Source organism: Pipra filicauda, unplaced genomic scaffold, assembly GCF_003945595.2.
Source record: "Pipra filicauda isolate LSUMZ 115617 unplaced genomic scaffold, ASM394559v2 scaffold42_size3861933_pilon, whole genome shotgun sequence".
NCBI lineage: Eukaryota > Metazoa > Chordata > Aves > Passeriformes > Pipridae > Pipra > Pipra filicauda.
Window position 1 is genome coordinate 2,469,965 of NW_024104565.1, and position 22,969 is coordinate 2,492,933.

The 22,969-nt window shown below is 42.4% G+C and overlaps 1 protein-coding gene across 6 annotated transcripts in view; it reads right to left on the reverse strand.

The window, feature by feature from the left end:
• The window catches only part of SASH1 (SAM and SH3 domain containing 1), a 540,681-nt gene that overhangs the window by 109,769 nt on the left and 407,943 nt on the right, over window positions 1-22,969 (reverse strand). The window contains exon 1 of one of the 6 annotated variants that reach the window (XM_027725290.2): window positions 12,337-12,440. The exons of the other annotated variants lie outside the window; for them this stretch is intronic. Coding sequence (XP_027581091.2) covers window positions 12,337-12,432 — 96 coding nt within the window. The 5' untranslated portion in view covers window positions 12,433-12,440. Of the gene's footprint in view, window positions 1-12,336; window positions 12,441-22,969 lie in introns of those variants that run through there. 6 annotated transcript variants of the gene reach the window in all.

A 22,969-nucleotide genomic window follows, 5' to 3' on the forward strand; every position in this document is an offset into this window, starting at 1 on the left:
AACTTCTCTACGCATAGCAACTTGAACATCAAAAGGAGAACAACCTGCTAACTAACCATTTGTCGGGACAGTTGTCATGCCAAAGAAAAACATCTCACCTAGTTGTAAAAGCAACAGTAACACAAGAAGAAAGTCTCAGATGGAAGGAGTTTCCTCACAGACTGCTCTCAGATGAAAGAAGAGACTGCAGTCTCAGGGAACGCCACCCCATGAACCCAGCAAGAACAGCAGGACAACCTATGTACCAGGATATATCTGAAGCAACACAAAACCAGTAGCAAAAAAAGATGTTACCACTTTTCATAGTGTGCACCATTATTAGTTTCAAAACAAAGGATGTATAGTAAATATAGCTCCTTCATACACAAAGAATTAGAACTTTAAGGGAAACAGATTTTACTGTATGATTCTCTCAAGGGGAAAGGAAAATCACATATTTTCAGATGCAGTGATCTCTTCAAAGTTTGAGAAGTACAACCAAATACACAAAGGCTGGTTCAGAATGAGTTACATGTGAACAGGGAATCAGGGCATCAGACTGGCTCTAGGAAAATAGTAAATTGCACTCTAATCCCCAGCCTCTTTTAGCTAACCAGCCCTCTGCTACAAATTACCCGTTCAAAGCATCTGCTGGCAGTACCTGGATGCCATAGTTTTACATGACTCACATGCACATCAATGGTTACCCACCTACAGTCTGCATTTATCTTTAAGTAAAAACAAAACAAGGTGCAATGAACTAGACATAGAGGCTTACTTTGCTCTCTGATATCCCTACTCAGCACCTGAAATAAGCCCTATCATTTCTGGACTAGGCTTAAATCTCCATTATTTATCTCCTGTGTGCTCCCTGCCATCCACACCATTCAGCCACCTCCTCTGGGCCTCCACAAAGCCAGCCTGCATGCTGACCCTCCCCTGCCAAGGTCCTGGTGCGTGCTTCAGCCATTTCCTGCCATGAAGGCGACAATTCTTCCTTTCACATGATCTTTCTAAATCCCTCTTCCGAGCAGTTGCAAGTTACCCTTCTCAGCTGGGACTCTTTTCACTTTTCTGGCCACAGAAATACAATTCTGGATACTGAGTCACTGCACCTCCATTCCCTGTCATCCTCTCTTTCCGTTTTATATGAGAGGTATTTTTCTAAGAGAGGCATGACTCTGGAGAAAAAAACCCTAATTGTTCTATTTTAATTTTTTTTTTTAAACTGCTCAACCCCCTACAGCAACAGATCTGCCTAAGAAAGGCAGAAGGGTCGGGGAGGAGCTAATATACCTTTTCATTCCCCTTTCCTCTCTTTTTCATGGTAGTTTATAAAATAGCTATCTGTAAGTGTTTTGCAGTAGTTGTTCTTAGGTTTGGCAGATATAAAATGAAGATTTGTATGATCTTTTGTATTCTAAGTACACTTGAGACAAGGATTAAAACACACAAGTAACTTGTCAAAGATTACTTGAAGAAAGTGCCATTCCATCAGAGAGAAAAAGCAGCACTGAGAACATCCACATCTTTTTTCCCCCTCCTACTTTTGGTAATTTGGAACTCAGACTCTACACTGACCAAACCCCGTGAGACTCATCACGACTAGGATAACAAGGATATGCAGAAGCATCCCTTTCCCTTCTCATTTATGCATGGCGACACACCATATGTGGCATGCAGCTATTCTTCATTATCATCACGCCAATATTTTGATGAGGTCCTTGACCTTATGTTCTCTGTTAACTTCCTGAGTTTAGACAGCTATCATGCAGAGCTTAAGTTTTACAAAGTTTATCCATCTGCACGTAAATACTCACTCCCTGACACAAAATCTAAACAATACATTGCTGGGTTTGGGCTGAGAGAGAAACAATACACCTCATTGAGCCAAAACATCCCAGTATCCCCTCAATTTGTCACACATCAGAACATGGCACCACAGTGGAAAGGGATCGCACAGGATTAGACTCCCCTTCCTGCCTCGTTCTAAAACACTCAGGAAAAAAGTAGGTGTAATTAAAAAGGTAAACAGAATTTTTAAGAACTGACAATCTTTTTGCACTACCTACAACTGAGCAGTCTCCACTGATGAAACCAGAAATAAAACACACCTTTCCTCCAAAACTCTCCAAACAATGAATGGGACAAACCATCACAAAATATAATGAAAAAGAGGCATCCTTCAATTTTTATTTGCACAGTGCACAGAAAACAAGGTGGAAAGTTTCACACGCAAGCAGGAAAAGTGACAGAGAAACTCAGATAATTAAGAAAAGACATCACGATTTTGCCATCTTACTCTTTCCTCTATAAGGAAAATAACCTCAGAGAAACTTTAGAGAAGGATGGTATGTAAAAAAACCAAAGAAAAATATCCAAAGAATTTGCCGTGTACAAATACTCAAAACATGCTCTGTCAGCAGAAAATCTGCCTCTACTCAGCCCTTTTTCTCCAGTGAAATGAAAACAGGCAGACCTAAGGAAACACATCGAGTGGGGAAAGAGAGAGAGGCCTGCGATTGCAGCCACACCTGTGCTCCAGCTGTGCAGGGACATCAGCACCTGTGCACCTTCCCTATTGTACCTGGAGCTGCCTCTGCTGTCAATATTTTTCAGGGCATATGAGCAGCCTGCACAAACTGCAAGTGACCTCAGGGAAAGCAGGAACACAAACAGCTTCCATAGAGGAGATCCCCCACTGTCTTTGCTGTGCTGAAAAAACAAACATTTATATGCCAGCAAAAAGTAAATACCTGTTCTGAGCTCAATTAGCCCTCAGCCTGACACAAAGCATCATGTAAATCCAATGAAAAACAGGTCAGAAACTGGCCAACATGGCTTACTGCCACAGGCACTAGCAGCCCTGCTCTACTGCCCATCAACTGCTGTATTTCTTGGTACCCCTGATGCAACAGTTGTCTGTGAGCTTTTGATTGCTTGCTTGACTTTCAGAAGAAAAATTTCCTCACCTCACCAGGTTTTTTGTTCTGAAATATAGCATCTTTACTAGCCCTCTGATAAAATGTTGCACAGGGAAATCTGTTCCCCCTAGCCTTTATATGAAACATGACATATTCCCACATGCACTCTGAAGAATTGTGTTTTTAAAGTGTAAACATATGGTCATCTTGAAGATGGAAACTTGAAGACAGGAACCGTGACTGACATACAACGTGCAGTCTGTCCCCACCTTTTCCTGTTTTACAATGGTTATTTATGAATTCTAAAGTGGGAAAGCAACCTAATAATGGAGTGGAAATCACAACCTGCAAGTTGTGGTGTATATTATGTATGAATACAAACACGCTTATGTATAAAACAATATTTTTCTTATTTTCATTCTCAGAGATTATAAACTGCAGTTTAAATGCAAAGCATTTGTCATCAGCTTTCAGAGCTACCACACTAATTTGACCAACCACTGAAAGCTCCAAAACTCAAAAGTATTAAAGAATTATTCTGTTTAACTCAAGGCTATGTTAAGTCTATGCAGTGATACTGATAACAATATGAAACATGTCTAACATGGATGATGAAAAGAGATGACCCTCAATTTAGCAATAGAAAAGTATTTTCAATTTGCCCTCCATCGTTAGGATTGCACTAGAAATTTCTGGTGTAAAAATCCCTTTTGGCTGAGTTGCAATATGCAGGAAGTTCTTGCTGGAAGACTGCAAGCACAGAATACAAAGAAAAGGAAAGTGTTTCAGAACTGTAACAGATACAGATAAACAGAGATAATAAACAGGAAGAACACAAACACTGAAATATCCCCCCAGTTCTAAGTGCATAAAACACACAGATTCTTCAGCAATTACATATAATTTCTTAGGTATATATTATGACTGATAAGTTATTATCCTGGCAAGTAAAATACCTTAAAAGCCTGAAATGCCGTTTTTTCTAAAGTGCAATGTAAGGCACTGCAAGCAGCTCTAGCACATATTTTCATCTGAGCTCCAGCTGTGGATGTGCGCTCACTGAAAGAACTTCTAACACTGCCACAATGGTGCAATGAGCTCTCATGTTTCCTCCATTGAGTCAGACTGGGGTTACAGTCAAGCAAGAGAGCAGGTTCCACAGAGCAGGGTCAACCTGGTGCTGGCACTGAAAGGACCAGGAGGCTCAACGCTTCTGAACTTTTGAAGGATTGACAAAAGATGCATTTTCCTTTCTTCTTAAAAGCACACAGGCCACACACTGCTCCACTATAAATAAACTTTGTGCCTTAGGTTCCTGAAGTTTTTACGTAAACAGTGCAGAAAGTAGACCCTTTTTCTTTTGTTCCTCTCTTTATCTTTTGTTTTCATCATACCTATCAGCACTGCACAAAGCATCTTCAGTTGCAGGTGAGAGGTTTAGAAGCATCTCACAATCAAGAGATGGCTCATGTACTCTCAATTTAATATTTTAACAAGCATGGCACTGTTTCCACTACCACCTATCAACTCTCGTCATGCTTGCTGCAAAGCTTTCAAAGTATTGCTTTTATTATTATACTAAACAGTTACCTAAATCTTCGGTCGCGAAGCCTAGCCATGAAACAGTTACCTAATATCCTTTATTCTCACACTTCCCCACAAAAAGAATATACTGAAGGTAGAGAACACTGCAAGATAAAATATTACTAGGCAGTTACCAAAGAGCAAGAATCACTGTATATCATCATAAATACAGGGACAATAATGAAACATAAAAGGATGAATTTATATTCTTGATAATCATATTACCATGCTGGTATGCTTCAATATGTGTGTTTACCTAAGCACATAAAAACAACCATTTTTTTCCATCTGGAGGCCTGATAGTGCAAACTGATCTCAAGTTGGACATCCCCATGTCCATGCAGGGCCACAAAGAAGACAAATCAGCAAAATCTAATGGGTCTGTAGCAGAGGAGATTTGCAATGGCGCTCCAACCAGATCACACTCAGATTGCGATATGGATATTAGAAACCAGTTCTCCAATTTATTGCATGACTTTACATAAAAAAGCCTGAAAGTGTGATTTATAAATCATTGTTGCCTTATATTCTTAAGCTTGTCTACTCAATTTTCCAGTTACACCTTGCCAGATAGGTTATACAGTCCCCATTCTCAATTTCAAACTCTTCATAGGAAGTGTGCCTCTAAAACTAGTATGTAGCTCAGAAATGCTTATCCAGCTGTCATTAAAACTTAAACCATTAAGTATTTCATGATACTAATCTTAGTTCAAACAAACCCCACACATTATAACTCTGTGCTTCAAAACATGGCAGTAGACAGGAAAGGTCTGCCATTACCGTAGGCCAGGAAAAATGTTTCCCTCACCTCAAGAAGATCAAAGCAGACCCAGTGTGCCCACACTTGACCCACACCACAGCTACTGCACTGTGGTGGGGGCAGCTTCTTTTGTTTTTAAAGTAGTTATTTCCAGTAATGGAAATCTGTGTTGTGAACACTTGTGTCCAAACTGTGTTGAAATTTTTTTCTGCCAATGGAACATTGAAGTCTTTTGATGTCAGGGAGAAGTAAATGTCCTTCATATCTCTTTACCTAATCACAGAACATGGGTCTACATACATTTTAATTGAGAACATGCTTTTATAGTAGAAACTTAATTGTTACAGACTTGCACATATTAAACCCAGTTCCTTCTTTTTGTTCATTTTCTCATGAAAAACCTAGAATCCAGATCCTTGCAAAGCCACCTCACCATTCCCAGAGTCACAACCACGTTCCTCTTCCTCTCCCACCAATAATGGCATCAGACAAAGAGGCAGGTTCACTAGTCATCAGTTGCATCAAGCAATTACAAAGAGGAAAATTGTTAGCAGCACTTTATGTTAAAACAGGTATTACAACAAATCACTTTGCTGGGTCATTACAAATTCCTATTCATCCTGTGTTACTGAACCTCTTAAAGTCTGAGCACAACATGTTCTCTACAACCATTAATATTGTGACAACAGGGCAAGTGGAAAAGGAGAAAGTCTGTGCTGCTGCATGAAGGGGAAGCTACAACCATAGATTACAAATGAGAATAGGGTAACCTGGAAAGGTGCAGAAAGCAGGACTTTCTCAGTGCACCAGCACTGAGCACCCTCTCCTCCACAACCTCTGGAGAGAAAAAAATCCTGAAGGAGCAGAGCCCAGAGCCAAAGCTGGAGCAGTTCAGTCTGGGTCTGGAAGAAGAGTTCTGACTCAAATCCCCCTGCCCCAGGCACTGCTCGCTCCCTCCATCCCACGTCGAGCAGTGACCCTGCTCTGCTGTGCCCTGGTCCCTCCACTCAGCTCTCAGGGCTTAACTGCTCTGCTCCTGTTTGCACTGCACATTGTGAAATCAGCATTAATTTCATAGATTTCTAGACAGCATCAGAATAAGTTAATCATTATCTAGTTCCGTAAAATGTCATTTGCTCTGAGATACACTAGACATCAGAGTTTTTCACCTGACTATAGAAAATGGTAAGCAACATGTGTAGCATAATACATTGCATTCCATGTAGTAAAAGTCCTTTAAGTGCTCATGTGCAACACCTCGTCATTTTCCACACCAATTTTCACATTTTCTTTCTGTTTAGAGACTGTCATTTTTTCATATCCACAAAAGAAAGGAGGCATCATTACAGGTAAATTCTTTCAATGCAGTATTCCACTGCTCCTAAAAAACAGAGAGAGTGTGGTTGATTAACTTTCAAAAGGTTAAAAAAGTATGAAGAAAAAGAGTATTTCCAAGCAAACCATCAAGAGAAAGAATTTGCTTTCAAGAAAGAATGAAGAAGGCACCAGAACCAAAACCTCTTATCATTCTTGACTGTGGGGACTAAACTGTCTAACGGAGACATCTGTTTTATGTGCCCTGATGTGCAAGAAAAAGCCTAGACCAAAGGTTATCTCTATGAGCTGTCTTTCTTCATAAAAGGATTAGCATTGCTAGGCATAACATTGCACGGAAAGGGAAAGGAGATGCAACAGGTTAAGTTTTATTACAAAACTGAATCTAACACCTAAACTGACAGTCAGCCACTCTCTGTTTTGAATTCTTTATTTGAAAGCAAAATATACTCCACGGTTTTATACAATAGAAAAAACAATATCTGACAGTTTGAAAGCAGAGTCCAGGCCTTCTGGGTTTATCCTTACTGTAGCAACTGGAATATGCTTATAAACATACTCCAAAGTAGAAGCTGGGAAAAAAATGTTTTGCATTGGAATGTCCTGAAGTGCTTTTTGAGCTAATTACACAGTGCTGCAGCCACTTTTCTGACACATCATCAATAAAAATCAGAAAAAAAAAACCCAGTATATTTCATTTTCAAAAGCACATTCTACCTGGAGCAGCTACTCGATTGCCTGTGCTTTTCCACAGAGCCATGCTGAGTACCCATGGCTTCAGCTGGAGTGGCCTCTCTGTGCCAAGCAGACATCAGAGAAAGAGTCACCCAGCAAGACACTGAGAGAGGAATAAAGTAGAGAGATTTCCACAGGTCACAGTGACCTAATAATGGTTTAAGAAAGAGCAATCCTGGAAGAAATCTTAGGCTGGTGTGAGCTGCCACAACTCCTCCTACAACTGCTTTTATCAGTCGGGGATCTACTTCCCTGATCTCTTTAGATATCCAGGCTCCCTGGCTTAATATCAAGTTCTCCCTCCCCAACTATGTCAGCCAGTATATAACTACATGTTATCTAGTAGCATTATAAGCTGGCATCTTTCTCTCTTTCAGTTTGTTTCTTTATTACTTTGATAAGAAATTCAAATAGTCACTGAAACACTGAAAGCAAGATAGATTATATATCTAAATAGCAGGGCTCCCAGTACAAAGCCAAGTGAGCTTTATTGTCCTCAAAATACTCTGTTCTCTTTAGCTAACAGCAGATGGTGGGAAAACACTGGTTTTCTCTTAGGATAACTGCAAAATATTATCAAAAAAGAAATAATTTTCTTTTTGTTTCAGCTGTTCTAATCGATTCAGTTGTTTGAAACAAGAAACTATCACTTTGAAATAAAAAACTGGAATGACTTCTAATTTCATAGCATCTCTTTCAAGTTCTGCTCTATCTTTGGCATCTTGGCCATTGAAGACAAAAGCTCCCCCCAAAAATAAGATGCTTCCTTCAGTGAAATTCCTGCTCTATTAAAATTGATCAGAGTTTTGCCAGTGATTGCATTAATGTCAGGATTTGACCCAGCTATTTCCTCCTCTGTGAGAAGGAAGAACTTCCCATAAACAAGAGAGGCCCTGGAGTGTCTTTCCGGTATTAAGGTCAATAGCCTACATTTTGAAAGCACACCTTTAAAAGAATAAAGTTCATGATTTTCACTTCATGTTACGATTTGATCACAGATTTGATCACAAAAACCTTCAGACTCTTAACAACAAAGTGTTTGCTATCACCACATCAATACATGATTCTATGCCAAAATATCCCTTTTTATGGGGTTGAGTTTTTGGCGATGCAGAGAATTTCTATATTACTACTCACAATTCACCTCTTTCTAAACCCTTAATACACTTCCACCATCCACTGTTGCTTTGAATCACTGAGAATTATAATTATCCAATAGATTCCAACATGTGCTTGCTATGGACTAACCAAAAGCTTTTAGGTATAATTTTGTTATCTAATGAGCTCCATTAACAGCACAAATAGCTTTGAGGTACCTATATCACAGCCGCACCTATGGAATATCACATTAGAAAAGCGCAAAAGGGAAAAGCCACTTTTACTTCAGCAAGATCATATACAGCTGCAAGTACACTCAGTATTTGTCAAGTGTAAAAAGTTATTATGTGACTTCAAAGTCCATAAAATATGCTGCTTACAAGCAGCACTTGACAGCTATTTGCTTCCCCTCAGGACCTGGGATCTGCCATCACAGGTTCCTGCTAATGAGGTCCTATTTTAAGGAAGCTAATTAAAAATACACAAAGAATGAAATATATTTATCCGCTGAGTGAGAGGGGCTCAACTGGTATTTTAAGTCACTTCAGTAGTGAATATCAGCTGGGCTGATATCCATGGCCTCTTCCCCTAATCCAGCACCTAGGGCAGATACCCCCACGGTCCACAAGCCTTTCAGCAAGACCAGCAGGAGGAAGGCGACACCTTCCCCACTGCTCTAACTACTCAGTATGAGGAGGGCAGAATCAGGCATTTCATCACTTTTATGAAGAACATCTTTTTCACCGTAAGGACAGCAAAGTGGTGGAACAGGCTGCACAGAGAGGCTGTGCAGTTTCAGTCCCCAGAGGTTTTTCAAGACACAACTGGATAAAGCCCCAAGCAACCTCACTGGGCCTCAGAGCTCTGCCTGCTTCAGCTTGAGGACAGGCTAGATGCTGCCTGAGATCCTTTCTAATCTGCATCACCCTACAATCATGGCTTAAGAATGCAATTTTCTCTTTCATTTAATCAACAAACTTTTGATGATCACCTTTCTTCATTTCATTCTAGTTTTCCCTCCCAAGATCATGTAATCATAGAATGGTTTGTGTTGGAAGGAACTTGAAAGATCACCTAGTTCCAACCCCTCTGCCGTGGGCAGGGACACCTTTCACTAGACCAGGTTGCTCAGAGCCCCCCATCCAATCTGACCTTGAGGACTTCCAAGGGATGGGGCATCCACAGCTTCTTTGGGCAACTTGTGCCAGTGCCTAAGCACTCATAGTAAAGAATTTCTTCCTAATACCTAATCTAAACCTACTCTCTGCCAGTTTAAAGCCATTCCTCTGTGTCCTGTCACTACATGCCATTGTGAAAAGTCTCTCTCCACCTTTCTTGTAGGTTCCCTGCAGGGACTGAAAGGCTGCAATTAGGTCACCCCAAAGCATTCTCTTCTCCAGACGGAACCATCCCAATTCTCTTAGTCTTTTCTCACAGGAGAGGTGCTCCATCCATCCCAGCTATCTTGGACTTGCTCTAACAGGTCAGTGTCCTTCCTGTGCTGAGGACCTCAGAGCTGGATGCAGTACTCCAGATGGGGGCTCACAAGAGCAGATCTTGTCTGCCTCTCCTGCCTCTCTCGCCCTGCTAATGCACTTCTTTGGTAGCATTCAAGCTGTTGCAGGACCAACCTAGCCAACCTATCACTACACCTACTTCTTCACTCATAGAGCCATTCCCAGTGAATGTCTACCTTTGTGCTCCCTAGACAGTTTGGATCGTGAACTGCTATAAATCCCAGGAATTTAAGACCCATACTCTCACATAATTGACAACGCAAAAGAAGTAAGCCAGCTATACAGGTCTCTGATGAGGCCTCGTGGACCACAACCAACCATCTACAGACTTCCACTTGGAAGCCACAAGTTTACTTTACTGCTTGCTTTTTGCAGCCCAGGCTTGAAAGGGACTGAGTTCTAAGTACTACAAAGATGAGCAGTGAAAATGGCACTGGAGCTACCTCTTCCTTGCCTTCAAACAGTGACAGAGCACCAAAGAAGTTTATACTCAGTTCATATTAAGACCTTATTTTACAGCCCCAAAGACCAGAAACTCTTTAAAAACCTAAATCCGTAGAAGGTTGACAACCTGCAGTGAGAAGAGCTTCTGTCTTCCCTCTAATAAGTTATTTTATGAGACCTAATACAAAGGTGTCTTTCCATATTTTTAATTGTGTTGCAACATAAAACACCAACGAAAAAAGAGAGAATAGTGCTGGGTGATGTTTGCAACTAATATAAGCCAGCAACTTCGCAGTCACAAGATGATGCCTTTCTGTAAAACTGACCAACTCTAAGACAAATGACTTCAGCATAGTTTTATTAGAAGATAAATAAAAATTAAATAGCTCTGTTTTCTCAGGAAGCAAACTAGCCTGTATAGCCAAAAGAAACCTATTCAAATTATTAATTGTGTGAGAATCAGATCTTTTTCTGTGCTGAGCTTCAGCATGCTAGGCTGTTGGTCTGGCCTCCTCAAACACTCCTTCCCGGGCATCCAATAGCACTTTGCTTTTACTAAATGCAGTTCTGAGACCTGCCAGAAAAAGAGAGAAAGAGACTGTTCATAAAGTACCAACTGTGTGCTCCCTAAACCTGGCAGAACTGACTCTGCTTGCATTCTTAGATTAAAATCATTAACAGTGAAAAAGTGTATGCAGTTGGGTGCTATTAAATGGAGAATTTCTATGAAGAAAAGGAATGAGGTAGGTTTTTTAATCTGACTTTGAATATTAACAATAAAGTCCATGTGGTAAAAAGAAATGCAGCATAAAATGCTAATTAAATTCTCTGTTCAATTCTATAACACTTCTGAATTAGATCCTACGGGTTTACTATTCATTATGATCCACGGCAGTTTCCCAAAAAGTATTTCTCATAATATTCTTGAATGTCTGCTAGTTAAATGTTAACAACAGAACCTAACGTGCATCAAGCCTATTCATTTGCTTTTAAAATGAATAAACAGGCCCTCCACTGTTGATTACCACATTCCTGTATCCCTGGAAAGCTGCCAGCTCCAGTACGTATATAACATTAGTATTTGTTTTTCTGCCGAGTGGCAGTCCTCTGCGGTAATTATCATCTTGCACCTAAAGTAAATATTATTCTCTCGCTGCAAGTAGAAATAAAGGATTGACTCTTCCTGTATTTTTACTGTTTGCCATCCAGTCCGTCCTGTCTGTACGCTACGTGCCCATTAAACGTAGTTCCCTGAGCCCTCGTTACTGGGGCCATCTCTTTTGTCTGTAACCAGTGAATTACGAGGATTAGTCCCCTCCTCAGAAGATCACCGGCGCAGAAACTCCGCGGGCCGTAACCGAGCAACTCGCCTCTACAAAAACTACCGGGACTAAGGGCTCCAAAGCCGGCGCCCGGGCATGCCGCGGGACCCCGGGCAGCGCTGCGGGATGGGCGGCCGTGCCCGGGGGACTCGCGGGAGCGCCCCCCACGCGTGAGACTTCCCTCCGAAACACGTGCGTGGGATGCAAAGGCTGCAGCGACACCGCCTTCAGCCCAAACTGCACTGAATCCGGCAGCTCGCCGGAAAAACCCAGGACAATGCGCCCATTGATCCGGCTGAACCGGCGCTCCCGGGTGTGTCCCCGCCGGTGGGCAGCCCCTGCCCGGACCCCGCTCCTTGGCGATGCTCGGAGCGGCCGATCCGCCCCTTCTAGCACGACAGCCCTGACAGCTCTACTCCAACACGGCGATGGTCACCGACGCAACACCTGGCTTTAGCCGTGGAGTCAGTTTTTCTGGGACGTACGCGTCCGCACGCTGGAACGAGGGCACGCTCCAGCTGGGGCCAACTCCAGAGCAGGTGCTGGGGAGACCAGGCGGGCACCCCTTGGCCCCGCCGTCCCGCGGCAGGCTGCCCCGCGGCCGCCCCGCTCCCAGCTCCCGTCCCGTCCGCACTCACCAGGATGCCCATCACGTCCGCCCACAGCTGGGCGAACACCTCCGACGTGCCGCTCTCCGCCGGGGCGGCGGGGCCGTCCTCCCGCTCCCCCTCCATGCCCCGGCCCGGCCGTCGGATTAGCGCCGGCTCCCCGCCGCCGCCGCGGCCGGCCCGCCCCGCCCCGCCATGCCTCCCCCGCCCCGCTCCGGCCCGGCCCGCCCCGGGACACCGTGGGACGGCCCCGTCGCCGCCGTCCCTCAAACTTTCGACCCAGCGACAGGGCGGCCGGCGGTGCCAGGGCGGCGCAAAGCTCCTCCTCCCGCACCCCGTCGCATGTGGCCGCCCCGGGGCGGCAACAAAGGACCCCAGCGCCGCCCCGGCGGGGTCTCCGCGGCTTCGCCCACCCCAAAAGCCGGGAGCCGGTCTCGGGACACGTGTGGTAGCCGGGGTAGCGCTTGTTGCTGCTTCCCGGGCTCCCCCCGTGCCGGCGCTTCACCTGCCTGCTGGGAGCTCCGGTGGCCGAGCCAGCAGCGTTTTCTGAACACTGCAGGAAGAGCCGCCGGGAAGTGGTGTCAGCCCCGCGGCAGGGTAGGCAGGGTAAGGGGCGCCCGGGTAGTTCAGGTTTTTAGTTTGCGTACCAGGACCGCATCGTTCTCCTGAGGAGAGGTGATCCGTCACCGATCGCCCCTGGGGAGGGACTGTGGGAACGCTGCCCCCCCTCCGTCGGTGCCTCGTGCTTCCTGGTACTACCCCCTTCTCCTCTACCCCCTAACAGTCAAATTAAATAACTGCTAATTACAGACAGCAGCAAGGATGCTCCTGCATCCTTCTTGGAGACTGCTAAGTGCCCATACATGCGCGCGCACACACACGCACTGGTTGGGGAAGGCATATTAAATAACAGTGGCCAAACCCCAGTGCCCGTGGATTGAAGGAGCAGCAGAGCTCAGTGGGAGAATGCTGACCAAGGGCCTGTCCACCACCTCACACTTCACTCCCAGCTTCTGCTGTGATCAGCAGCAAGAAAATCCTTTCCTCTTAGTGCTCATTCCTAAGCCTCGAAATGGTCGGATTCTTGAAAAGCTACTGTTTCAAGCTGCCATTTATTGGAAATACCTGCAAAGGTTGGGGGGAGGGGGAGGAAGTGATGTATTTTAATGGGTTTTGAGAGCTCACACCATGAACAGTCAATAGATTATCCAACATCCCTCCAGCCCTGCTTGCTGCCAGGCTGTATGTTACGTGCCCTGCACCACCCAAATGCATCTCAAGAGCCTGGCCTAGAACTTGTGCTCCCCTCCAGGCTCCCAGTTTAGCCCCAGGGTCTCCCCTCAGTCTGCTTACCAGCCCTACGGCTGACAAGGCTCACACTGATCGCGCAGCACCGGTGGCATGGAAGGGCTGGAGCAACAAATGATACCATTTGCTAACAGGGCTAAAAATAGTATCTGGAGAAGGCATAAAGGAAAAGTGGGGTGACTGCACTCTTTGTCTTCTCTCTATGTTCTCAGAAATGCTCTTTTTCTGTCCTCAAAGCTAAGATTACTTTACTAGCACTGGAGAGAAAAGCTGGTCAAAACACTTCCTTTCTCATCAACTGCTACACAAAGAAAGGGACAAGACTTTTTAAAGCATTGTGTTACTGCAGCTTTTGCTAGAGTGGTGAACAGCACACACAGAACAGAGAAAAGGAAGTGGGGAGCACAGGCAGAAAAAATAAAAGAGAATTATGCTGAGAGAAAGTAGTAAAGAAACCACCAATCATGTAGAAATGTGCACAATTTTATTGACCCTCTTGTAGGATGCATATTATGTAATGCGTCTTATTACTGACTAGTAATGAGAAATAATGAAAGACCAAAGCCAGGTATAAAACCTCTTCTAATTGACCTTTAAATTGTACATGAGTATAAGCCTATGAAGTATGAGGATATAGGCATGTCAGTGAAGTCTCTCAGTACTTGAGACGGCTTGCGTAACTCAAAACTGGTTTAATTAGTCAGGGATAATTTACTTAGTGACCCTCTGAAATTCATGTTGAACCACTTACAATAGTAATATCTGAACAAGGCACACTTGATCTCAGAAGTTAAGTATTCTGGGGTCCTCATGCACGCTCTCTGCTGTACTTTGTCTTTTTTATAGATGGATGCATATTAAGGAAAAAACCCAAATGAACCAACACCTTTGCAGCACAAAGTCTAAAACCCCCTTGTTGTGTCTTCGGCAGCAATAGATTAAGATCAAATAGGTGCAAGAGGCATCACTCCCACTTGCCTTGCCCCTCCCTGCCAACCAAGGTCATTGCTCCTGTGCAATGATGACTACACCACTTACAGAAGCAGGTCCTGAAAATCCACACTTTTCAGCCCTGCAGTACAGGTAACAGAAACTAGATTATAAATTGTGGTGGTCCAAGAGCTGCTTCCTGAACCATGATATCATCCCTTTTGTGGAGGCAGCAGCTTTCATCAGAATAGCATAATGCATGGCTGTGACAGTCTTCCCCTCAGCCTTTAATTTATCTGAGACACAGAACCTTTGATTTTAAGAAACAGAGATAAGGAAAGAAAGATCTTGACTCCAGGAGCAGTTGCTTTAAAAAACAAATGGACATGAGAGAATCAAAACAAATCCATGGCAGTTTACAATAGCTACCATCTTCTATGGTCTTGCAGTTATAGTATTTATTCATTTTCAGACTTTCACAAGATGCCATTTTTACAAGACATTCAATGAATATAGCATGCTAAAATATTCCCTGCTCTTACCTCAAATAGAACCATGCCCTCCTTCTATATATCACAGGGTTCCTCTATTTTAATGATGCTAATGTCCTGCAGAACAGGAGTATTTTACAAAACCAACTGCAACAAGAGTATGAGAGTTTTAGAACAAGCAGAAACTCAAGTCTTACAAGGGTTTTGAAGCCCAGCTATGAGTGCAGTATTTCATTTGTGTTACAAAATTACAAATTATTTGAGATTTGGCATGTTAGAATACAGTTTTTGTTTGCAGTTCTATCTGTTGTTGTCTAGACGATAACTCAAGAAACCACGAAAGACTGCTTTCTAGAAGCATGTTGTGCTGGACCTCTGTACAGCTACTGGGAAGAAATAAGTCTGGTCAATTTTCTGAAATTTTTGTGACATATCACAACAGCTCTGACGAGGTGTGTAGCATTTGGAAATCTTGGAAAACGGTCATTGTGCACCTTGAGGGCAGCACTAGGCAGGAGGGCAACAATCCTGATATGATTCCCCAGTGCGTCACACTCACAGTGTGGCTATGAAGCTCCTGCAGTTGTTCTCTGCAAATCTCTAAACTGGAGATGGAGACAATTGACACATATGTGGTCAATCTAGTTTTGCCGAGTTATGGCAGATGCACTGTGCATAGGAGCATATCCTCCTATCACACCATCAGTTATATGTAGGTGTACAGTTAATAAGAGTTCCCCACATCTACAAACCAGGCAGGATTAACCAACTTGGAGAGCACTCCAAGTTCAAGAGAGATCTTCTAAAGGGATACTCAGAGCAGAATCTTAGCTCCAGGTTAAAGTAGACCACAGAGAAGCTCATCTTTCTCCTTTCTTTACTGATGGTTTAGGGAGATGGCCTTCAGCAGGACATACTCTTTCTGTGTGAAAAGCACAAACTTCAAACACCTGGGTCATTAGGCAAAAGATGACAATCTTTCTGTCCCAAAGTAGTGTGTACCATCTCACCACAGTGTCATACAAAAGTGACACAAGGGTTTCAACAAAACATTTAATAACGAAAAATTGAAATATGCATCAAAATAAACTAGAAAAGCCAACATGCACTATCATAACCAGACTATCACAACTGCTGTCTTCCACATCAAAGGCATTTAATCCAGCAGATCTATACCATAAACAATCTCGAGCACTTTGATATCAGTTTTAAACTATATGCAAGAGGGAGAGATCAGGTTGCCTTGGAAAGGGGATCATGCTCCACAGAGTAAATGGACACCAGACTTCATGGGTTCCTGATCGGTGACCTCAGGGTAATGGCTTCCTGCTCAAGAGACCTGGCAATTAACTCTGCATGCATGAACAAAATATATAAGGTTTCTCAACATCACTAACAACACCCTGCCCAGTATATCAAGTCTAAACTGGAACATCAAAGCGTCAGAGAAATAAATAAGCAAGCCATTGTATGCACAGAGGCTGCAGGGAAAGGGAGAAATAAAATTTCCAGCTAGCCACTACAGGTGACTGGCAAAAGCACTAAAACTCTTAACACAATCACATTACAATGCAACACACTATTAGCACTGATTGCATCTTCTTTTAGCTCTTTCCTTCTTCCCCTTGGTGGAGGTCATCAAATTGAAACATGCAAAGTTTCACATCATAGCCTTTGATTGGAAATGCAACCCTTAGCCATTGCAGGCTCCATCCCATCAACTCATCAATATCCATCCTGAAACAATTTTATCTTATTGTCCTTGCTACATTTTCCTTCTAAAATATCATTTCTTTTACGTCTCACCTGAACTTCATTTTTAAAATATTTTCCCTAAGAATTACTTACATAATATTATTATTTCTGGTAGCATGGTCCTTTGGAGTGGGTTTCTCTACATCACCTGAATCAGCCAAAGGAGCCAGCAACTGCTCTCCAACAAAGAGCAGACATGCTGGCAGCTGCTTCAGAAAGTCTCTACTGTGAGGCAGGATGGGGACCCACACACTCAACCCATCAGCTGATCTGACAGACAGGCTGTTGCTCTGTCTCAGACAGTCCTAGTATGTACAGGCATACTACAAGAGAGCAAGATCCATCATGTGCATTTGCACATCAGACATCTGTATATTCCAAAAGGATCATGTTTCAGCATTGTCTGCCAGTTAAACAACTACAGAAAATATTCCTGACTTTGAAAGTGATACAGACAGTACTTATCCTTATGGCTTTAAAATAGACAGTATTTAGACCATATACTCTATCCTATACAGTCAGAAATTGTTATTTATTCTTTTAGAGGCTTAGCTGTCAGCTCCCAGTCTTACGAGTATCACATCACAGCAAGAATGGCACACTAATATGCCTAACACAAACCAGATGGAGTTAAGTCTGTTTAATTCTATCAGTAGAAAGCAGTTAGGACCAATGAATTGCTTTATTCTGATAAAAGTCTGAACTCTCCACATTACACCTGATCCGTTATTCCCCTAGATATCAGTACCTTACTAGATTAAAAAATTAGAAGGAGGAAGAGGCATATGTCCAGGAAAATCATTCCAGTAGCCTTAATGTTTTGGGCTAGCACCACACTCAGTAGACACCGAAGTACTGCTAAGCTTGGCAGGCTTCATTTAAAATACAGTGGCTGTGATTTTGCATGACAAATCATATAAGGAAAACAAATCTAACCATAGCAAGTATCACAGCCCTTCTGGATTGTAATTTTGACTCATAAGGAGAAAGGAAAGTTAATACCCTTCCCTTCCTGCCCACAGGTGTGCTCCAGAAAGGTCTCTCATATCCTGCCCAGTTCCCCTCTCTGCCGTGGAGCACAACAGTGCTGGGAGGCAGTAGGACCAGCTCAGCCAGTGGATGGGCTTTGGGAGCTGGAACTGGTGAGGAGTGCACACCCCTAAGGAAACCACAGCCATGATCCTGCTTAGGTGCACAGCACGGCACTCCAATACTGCCTGCAGATCAGGACTCCAGCTGCCTCCTGCAGTGTCAGGCACTGTCCGGAGAATTTCCAAAATTTACTCAGACTCTTTATTCTTAATGTTATTTACTTCTGCCTTCTCCACCCAAACTCAGCATCCCTTCTTCTCTAGCCACATAGCAAAGCCAGCTTTGATGCTTTGTTATTTCCTGTTAACACCAAAATAGCATTCATTTTCTCTTAGCTTTCTGCAGCACTTTTTACAATTTTTTTTAAACCTTAATTATTTTAAAATTTCTAAACCTACATTAAAAAGGATTTCAGCATCCTTTGGGATATGTAGGGCTAGTCTCTGCACTGTCATTCACAGCTCACTCAACTGATTATGTTCTTTTTGTAAGTGCCTGCTAGAAGGGATGCATACAAATCTTTTTTATAAGAGACTTACAAAACATATAGAGACAGAACTATTTAGCTCAGTGTCCTTTGACTGCTCTCATCCCAAATAATTTTAGAACAGTGGAAGTGAAAAAGGTGAAAACAAGCCTCAGAACTGGGAATAGGACTTCAGGCTCTCCTTCCAAATGCGGTACCCTTTGATTCCTTTGTTGAAACTCTTAGTGAATTACTAATGAAAAGGAGTCTGATGATCTCAAAGCACATCATAAAAGCAGCATAAGCTTCAACTTAATCGTGTATGATAGCTGTGTATTTCGGAGATGCTCAGTGCTTATGTCAGTGCTGACATAAGTATTACACCGAGTTGGCTGTAGAGTTGGGAAGTGCACCAAGAGATGGCCAGTCTCACAGAGTGACACATTGCTACTCACTTTGCGACCAGCACACATTTTTAAAATGAGAACGGATGCACCTCAGAGATGATGCTTATTGCATCTCCCTTTGAAAGGGAAATTAGCTTTTTTAAAAAGTATTACTTCCTGGAAAAAGAAACCCAAGAGTTTTCATTAATTTCAATCTCATTAATTGTATCTTTGCAAAAGCAACCAAATATGAAATGCAAATGTAGATCTTAAAAAAAATTATGTGCTGCTATTGAGATAAAAATTTACAGAGTTGTCCTTGGCAAAATATTACAGCAAGGTACACGTGACACAAACATGTCAATGGTAGAAACTTGGAAGAAAACAAAAGAAGAAAAGTTGCTTCGCTTCTCTTCCAGAACAGATCACTTCCACCCAAAAGTCACCTCATCCACACTCCACCTAACATCCATTTCCCAATTTACCAATTAAATGTTACCCCAAAACATAACAGAGCACAAATTTTTCCTCAAGTGTTTCTTTAAAAGTTAATGCACTCCATCTCACCACCACCTGCCTGAACAAGGAGCAAACAGACCCTACCAAAGCCTGATTTTCAGTTCCACAAGGATTCAGAACTGAGCTCAGACGCATCACTTTTAAGACTATGTCCTAACATAAATATATTAGTAGTGAAGGAGTAGGTGGGCCTAGTTAATGCAGAAGCTGACCAAAGAAACCTGCCTGATGATCTCAGCTAGCCACAGGTGACCAGATATGATAATTTGATGTTTCCTTGCAGATCACGTCAGCCCAGGATCAATTCTCCCTGCTGCAGCCACTTGAGAACAACATACTGGCTTCAACCTCTTCTTTCTGATCAGTTTCTGCTGGGGTAACTCCTGCTCCATCACCAGCTTCTCCTCCTGCTTCCATCTCTAGAAACAGCTCTCATCAGCTTTCTTCCCTCACTTTGCAAACAGTTGCCCTATTTTTCCTTTTAAATGCTTCCTGCTCATTCTCCAGAGTACCATATCAGACTAAAACATGGGTGTCCTCCCCATCCCAGAGCTGCACCCTGGGTTAGCTGACCCTGGGTTAGCCGACCTGTGTGCCACGCAGCAAGCCCAGATATCTACATAAAGAGATAATTTATAGGAAAACAAATGGCAGTTGACAAGCAAGCAGGCAAGCAGTTGTGTTGCAAATGGTGTTTCAGTTTCTGTTGTAATGATAAGTGTTCAAAACTCACAGATGTCAGACACCTGAAAATTACACTTGTATTTAAATATAGTGAAATTTGGAAAGTGAGACTTTTGGAGTGCTTCAGCTTCAATTGTCTAAGTCATCAGGGTGCACTTAGGTCACATCTTCATCCTTTTACTGGAAAATAAACCCCAGAATTTACATTTCCATTATTTAAAAAACAGCAGCAAATTGAATTTTTTACATCACTGGCTGCAGGTTGTAGGATGTTAAATAAATCATAAAGCCAGTGCTGAAATCAGAAGCATTCACAAGACAGTGACAATGTAGTCAAGATGATAAGTATTCATTTCAGCTGTGGCTGTAAACATGGGCATGAGCTTGATTCACAGAGCCTGTGCTCCTCTGGAGAAGCCATACTCTTCACTACCTTGCAAACTGTACAATCAATCACTCCAGACTTCCTCTCAAATCAGAGTTTCGAATTGCCATGGAAAAATGTATTAAAACCTGCTCTACACTCCCTAACAAGAGTTAAGAAAGGAGTGGAGAATTATACCTGATCTGTACATTTCATTTTTCCTATACTGTTAATGACATGTTTCACTTCATAAAACTTCGTCAAGTAATAGAGAAAAGAAAGAAACATCTCTATGCAGCCAGGCACACACTGTGCATTTTACATCCGTAAATTCATTGAAGGGACACAAGACACTTATTACTTCTGTAACACAGTGAGGAGGGGGAGTAATTCCACCAAGCAGCTGCTTCCAGCTAGGGCAGCTCAGCTGGAAAGTAGAAGTGCCTGTCAAACTAATTAAAGTGAGAGGAAGCCGTCTATCTGAGACTCCAGCTTTTAAGCACTGGCCAACCCACTCCCAAAATGTAATTAAAAAAAAAAAAAAAGACAAGTGAAAACAGGCTTAAGCATTGCTGAAAACATACCTCCAAGCTATTCTCTCAATAAATATTTTGGGAAATTCATGAACAGAAGGATTATTGAGGCTGTGGTGGTGTGAGTGGGAGGAATTTACCCTCCACAACTCAACCAACTGCATCGATGATGACACAACAGCCCTTGAGGGCAGTGAGGTTACTGCATTGGCTCCATGTTGATAAAGTTGTTTTGTTTAAGTATATGTAGAGTAGGCTGGTATCTCTAGTTCTCAGAAAGAAATAATGTTGATTTGCAAGGATTTAATAATTAGGCAATTCTGTTTGAAGGCCAAATGTGCTTCTTCAGTACAATGTGTATCCTGTAGCAACATATGCCTAACAAAAAGTAATTGAGATTTGAGTTTTTGAAAGTTACTAATACACTTGATCCCAGAAGTGCATCACATGTTCCTTTTGACTTCTGTGCGAAGATGTGATTTATGAGAATAAATTTAAACAAACAACTGTTGCTTGGCTAGATGAAGGTTAAAGGGACTGGAAAGGATGCAGCGATTATCTGAAAGCATGAAGGGTGTGTAAACACCAAGGGGAAACTCAGATTGCTGAAGAAAGCTCAAGAGGGTGTAACTCGGGGCAATGAGATAAATATATGTGTTTTTAAGCCCTGAAATACTGGCTCATGAAACGATGACATTATTTGCGTATACAAATTTCAAAGTCATTGCTGTTGGTCATTGAGGACAGAATGTGTGAAAATGAATTAAAAGGAATGAAAAAATTTGCTATATTGGTGAGGGGAGTATGAGAGAGAGCAATAGTGACTCTGTGTTTTCAGGACAAGCCAAGTGACATTATGGAGTCACTTTATATTATCTGCTGTCTCTACCACTGAGGAGGCAGCATTAGGGATGGGCGGTGAGCCCACAGGGCTCTGGACTAGATACAATCCATGACTTAATTTCACATGACTTGCAGCTACATGAATTATTTTGTGTGGTTTTAACGGATAATTCTAAGGGGTATGCTATCTGAGCAATTGCCTAAGAAGTCTGAAAAGCCTATGTGGCCCTTAGGTTCCCCATGGTTACACATGAGGCATTTAGGGAATCCATAAGCACGTGGTAAGATGCCAGCAAGGTATTGGGCCTCATGTGGATGATTTTCATTACTCCCCAAAGTTCGTGTTTTTATACAGAAATCTAAAACTCCCAGAGAAAAAAATATTATATTATTGTATATTATTATTTATTTATTATATTTGTATGTGTAAACTTCATGAGCAGACACAGCTAAGAAAAGACTGCCTTTTGACTTGCCAAAAAGATAAACTCCTTACCTCCTAAAAAATATCATGTTGTGATACCTTTTTAACTCCTCGTATCTTCTGGGTACATACTAACAGATATGGAATTCTTATGAATAGAAAGAAAATATAATTGTACTCTTGGGTAGTTACTTAAAGCAGTTTTTAATGTATCAAACATGATTTAAACTTATGCCTTCTATTGCCTGTACTTGCCCAGGTAGTGTTTATGTTTGTCTGCAACCAGAAAGTAATTCAAAGGACCTAGTTATTCACAGCACCCCCAAACATGCACAATATTATCCTAATCTGTAACTAGATTTCAGCGAGGGAGAAAGAGTTTTAAACTATTTTAGCACCTACTATTTCCTAAAGAAGTGTGCATGTACCTAGTAACAGAGATTAAATAGCTGAATTGTTTTATATGGATGTATGAGAAAGGACTGTAACAGGCTTCATGTATGACAGACAAGTCATGGCAGTGTCAAAGGGCTAAACCATATTAGAGTATGTAGTGTGCCTGGTGGCTTCAAATAAGCGTAACCTGTTCACATTCCTCCAAGAATGCCCAGGCTTGGCTTTAAGACACAAAGATTTGGGCAGCAATAATGACTGCTGCCCCCATCTCTTGTTCTCACTTCTGTACCACGGTCATTACAAATGAGGCTCAGGAAGAGGAAGGTTCAAGAAGGCTAAGGGAAGGCAATCATAGGGCTGGCAAGACATACAAATGAGTTATATAATGTTTCTTTTTCCACCTTATTATCCTGTAAGAGTTTTTAAACAGCCAAATGGATTTGACAAGAATTAATTGTGTCAAGTCAATCTA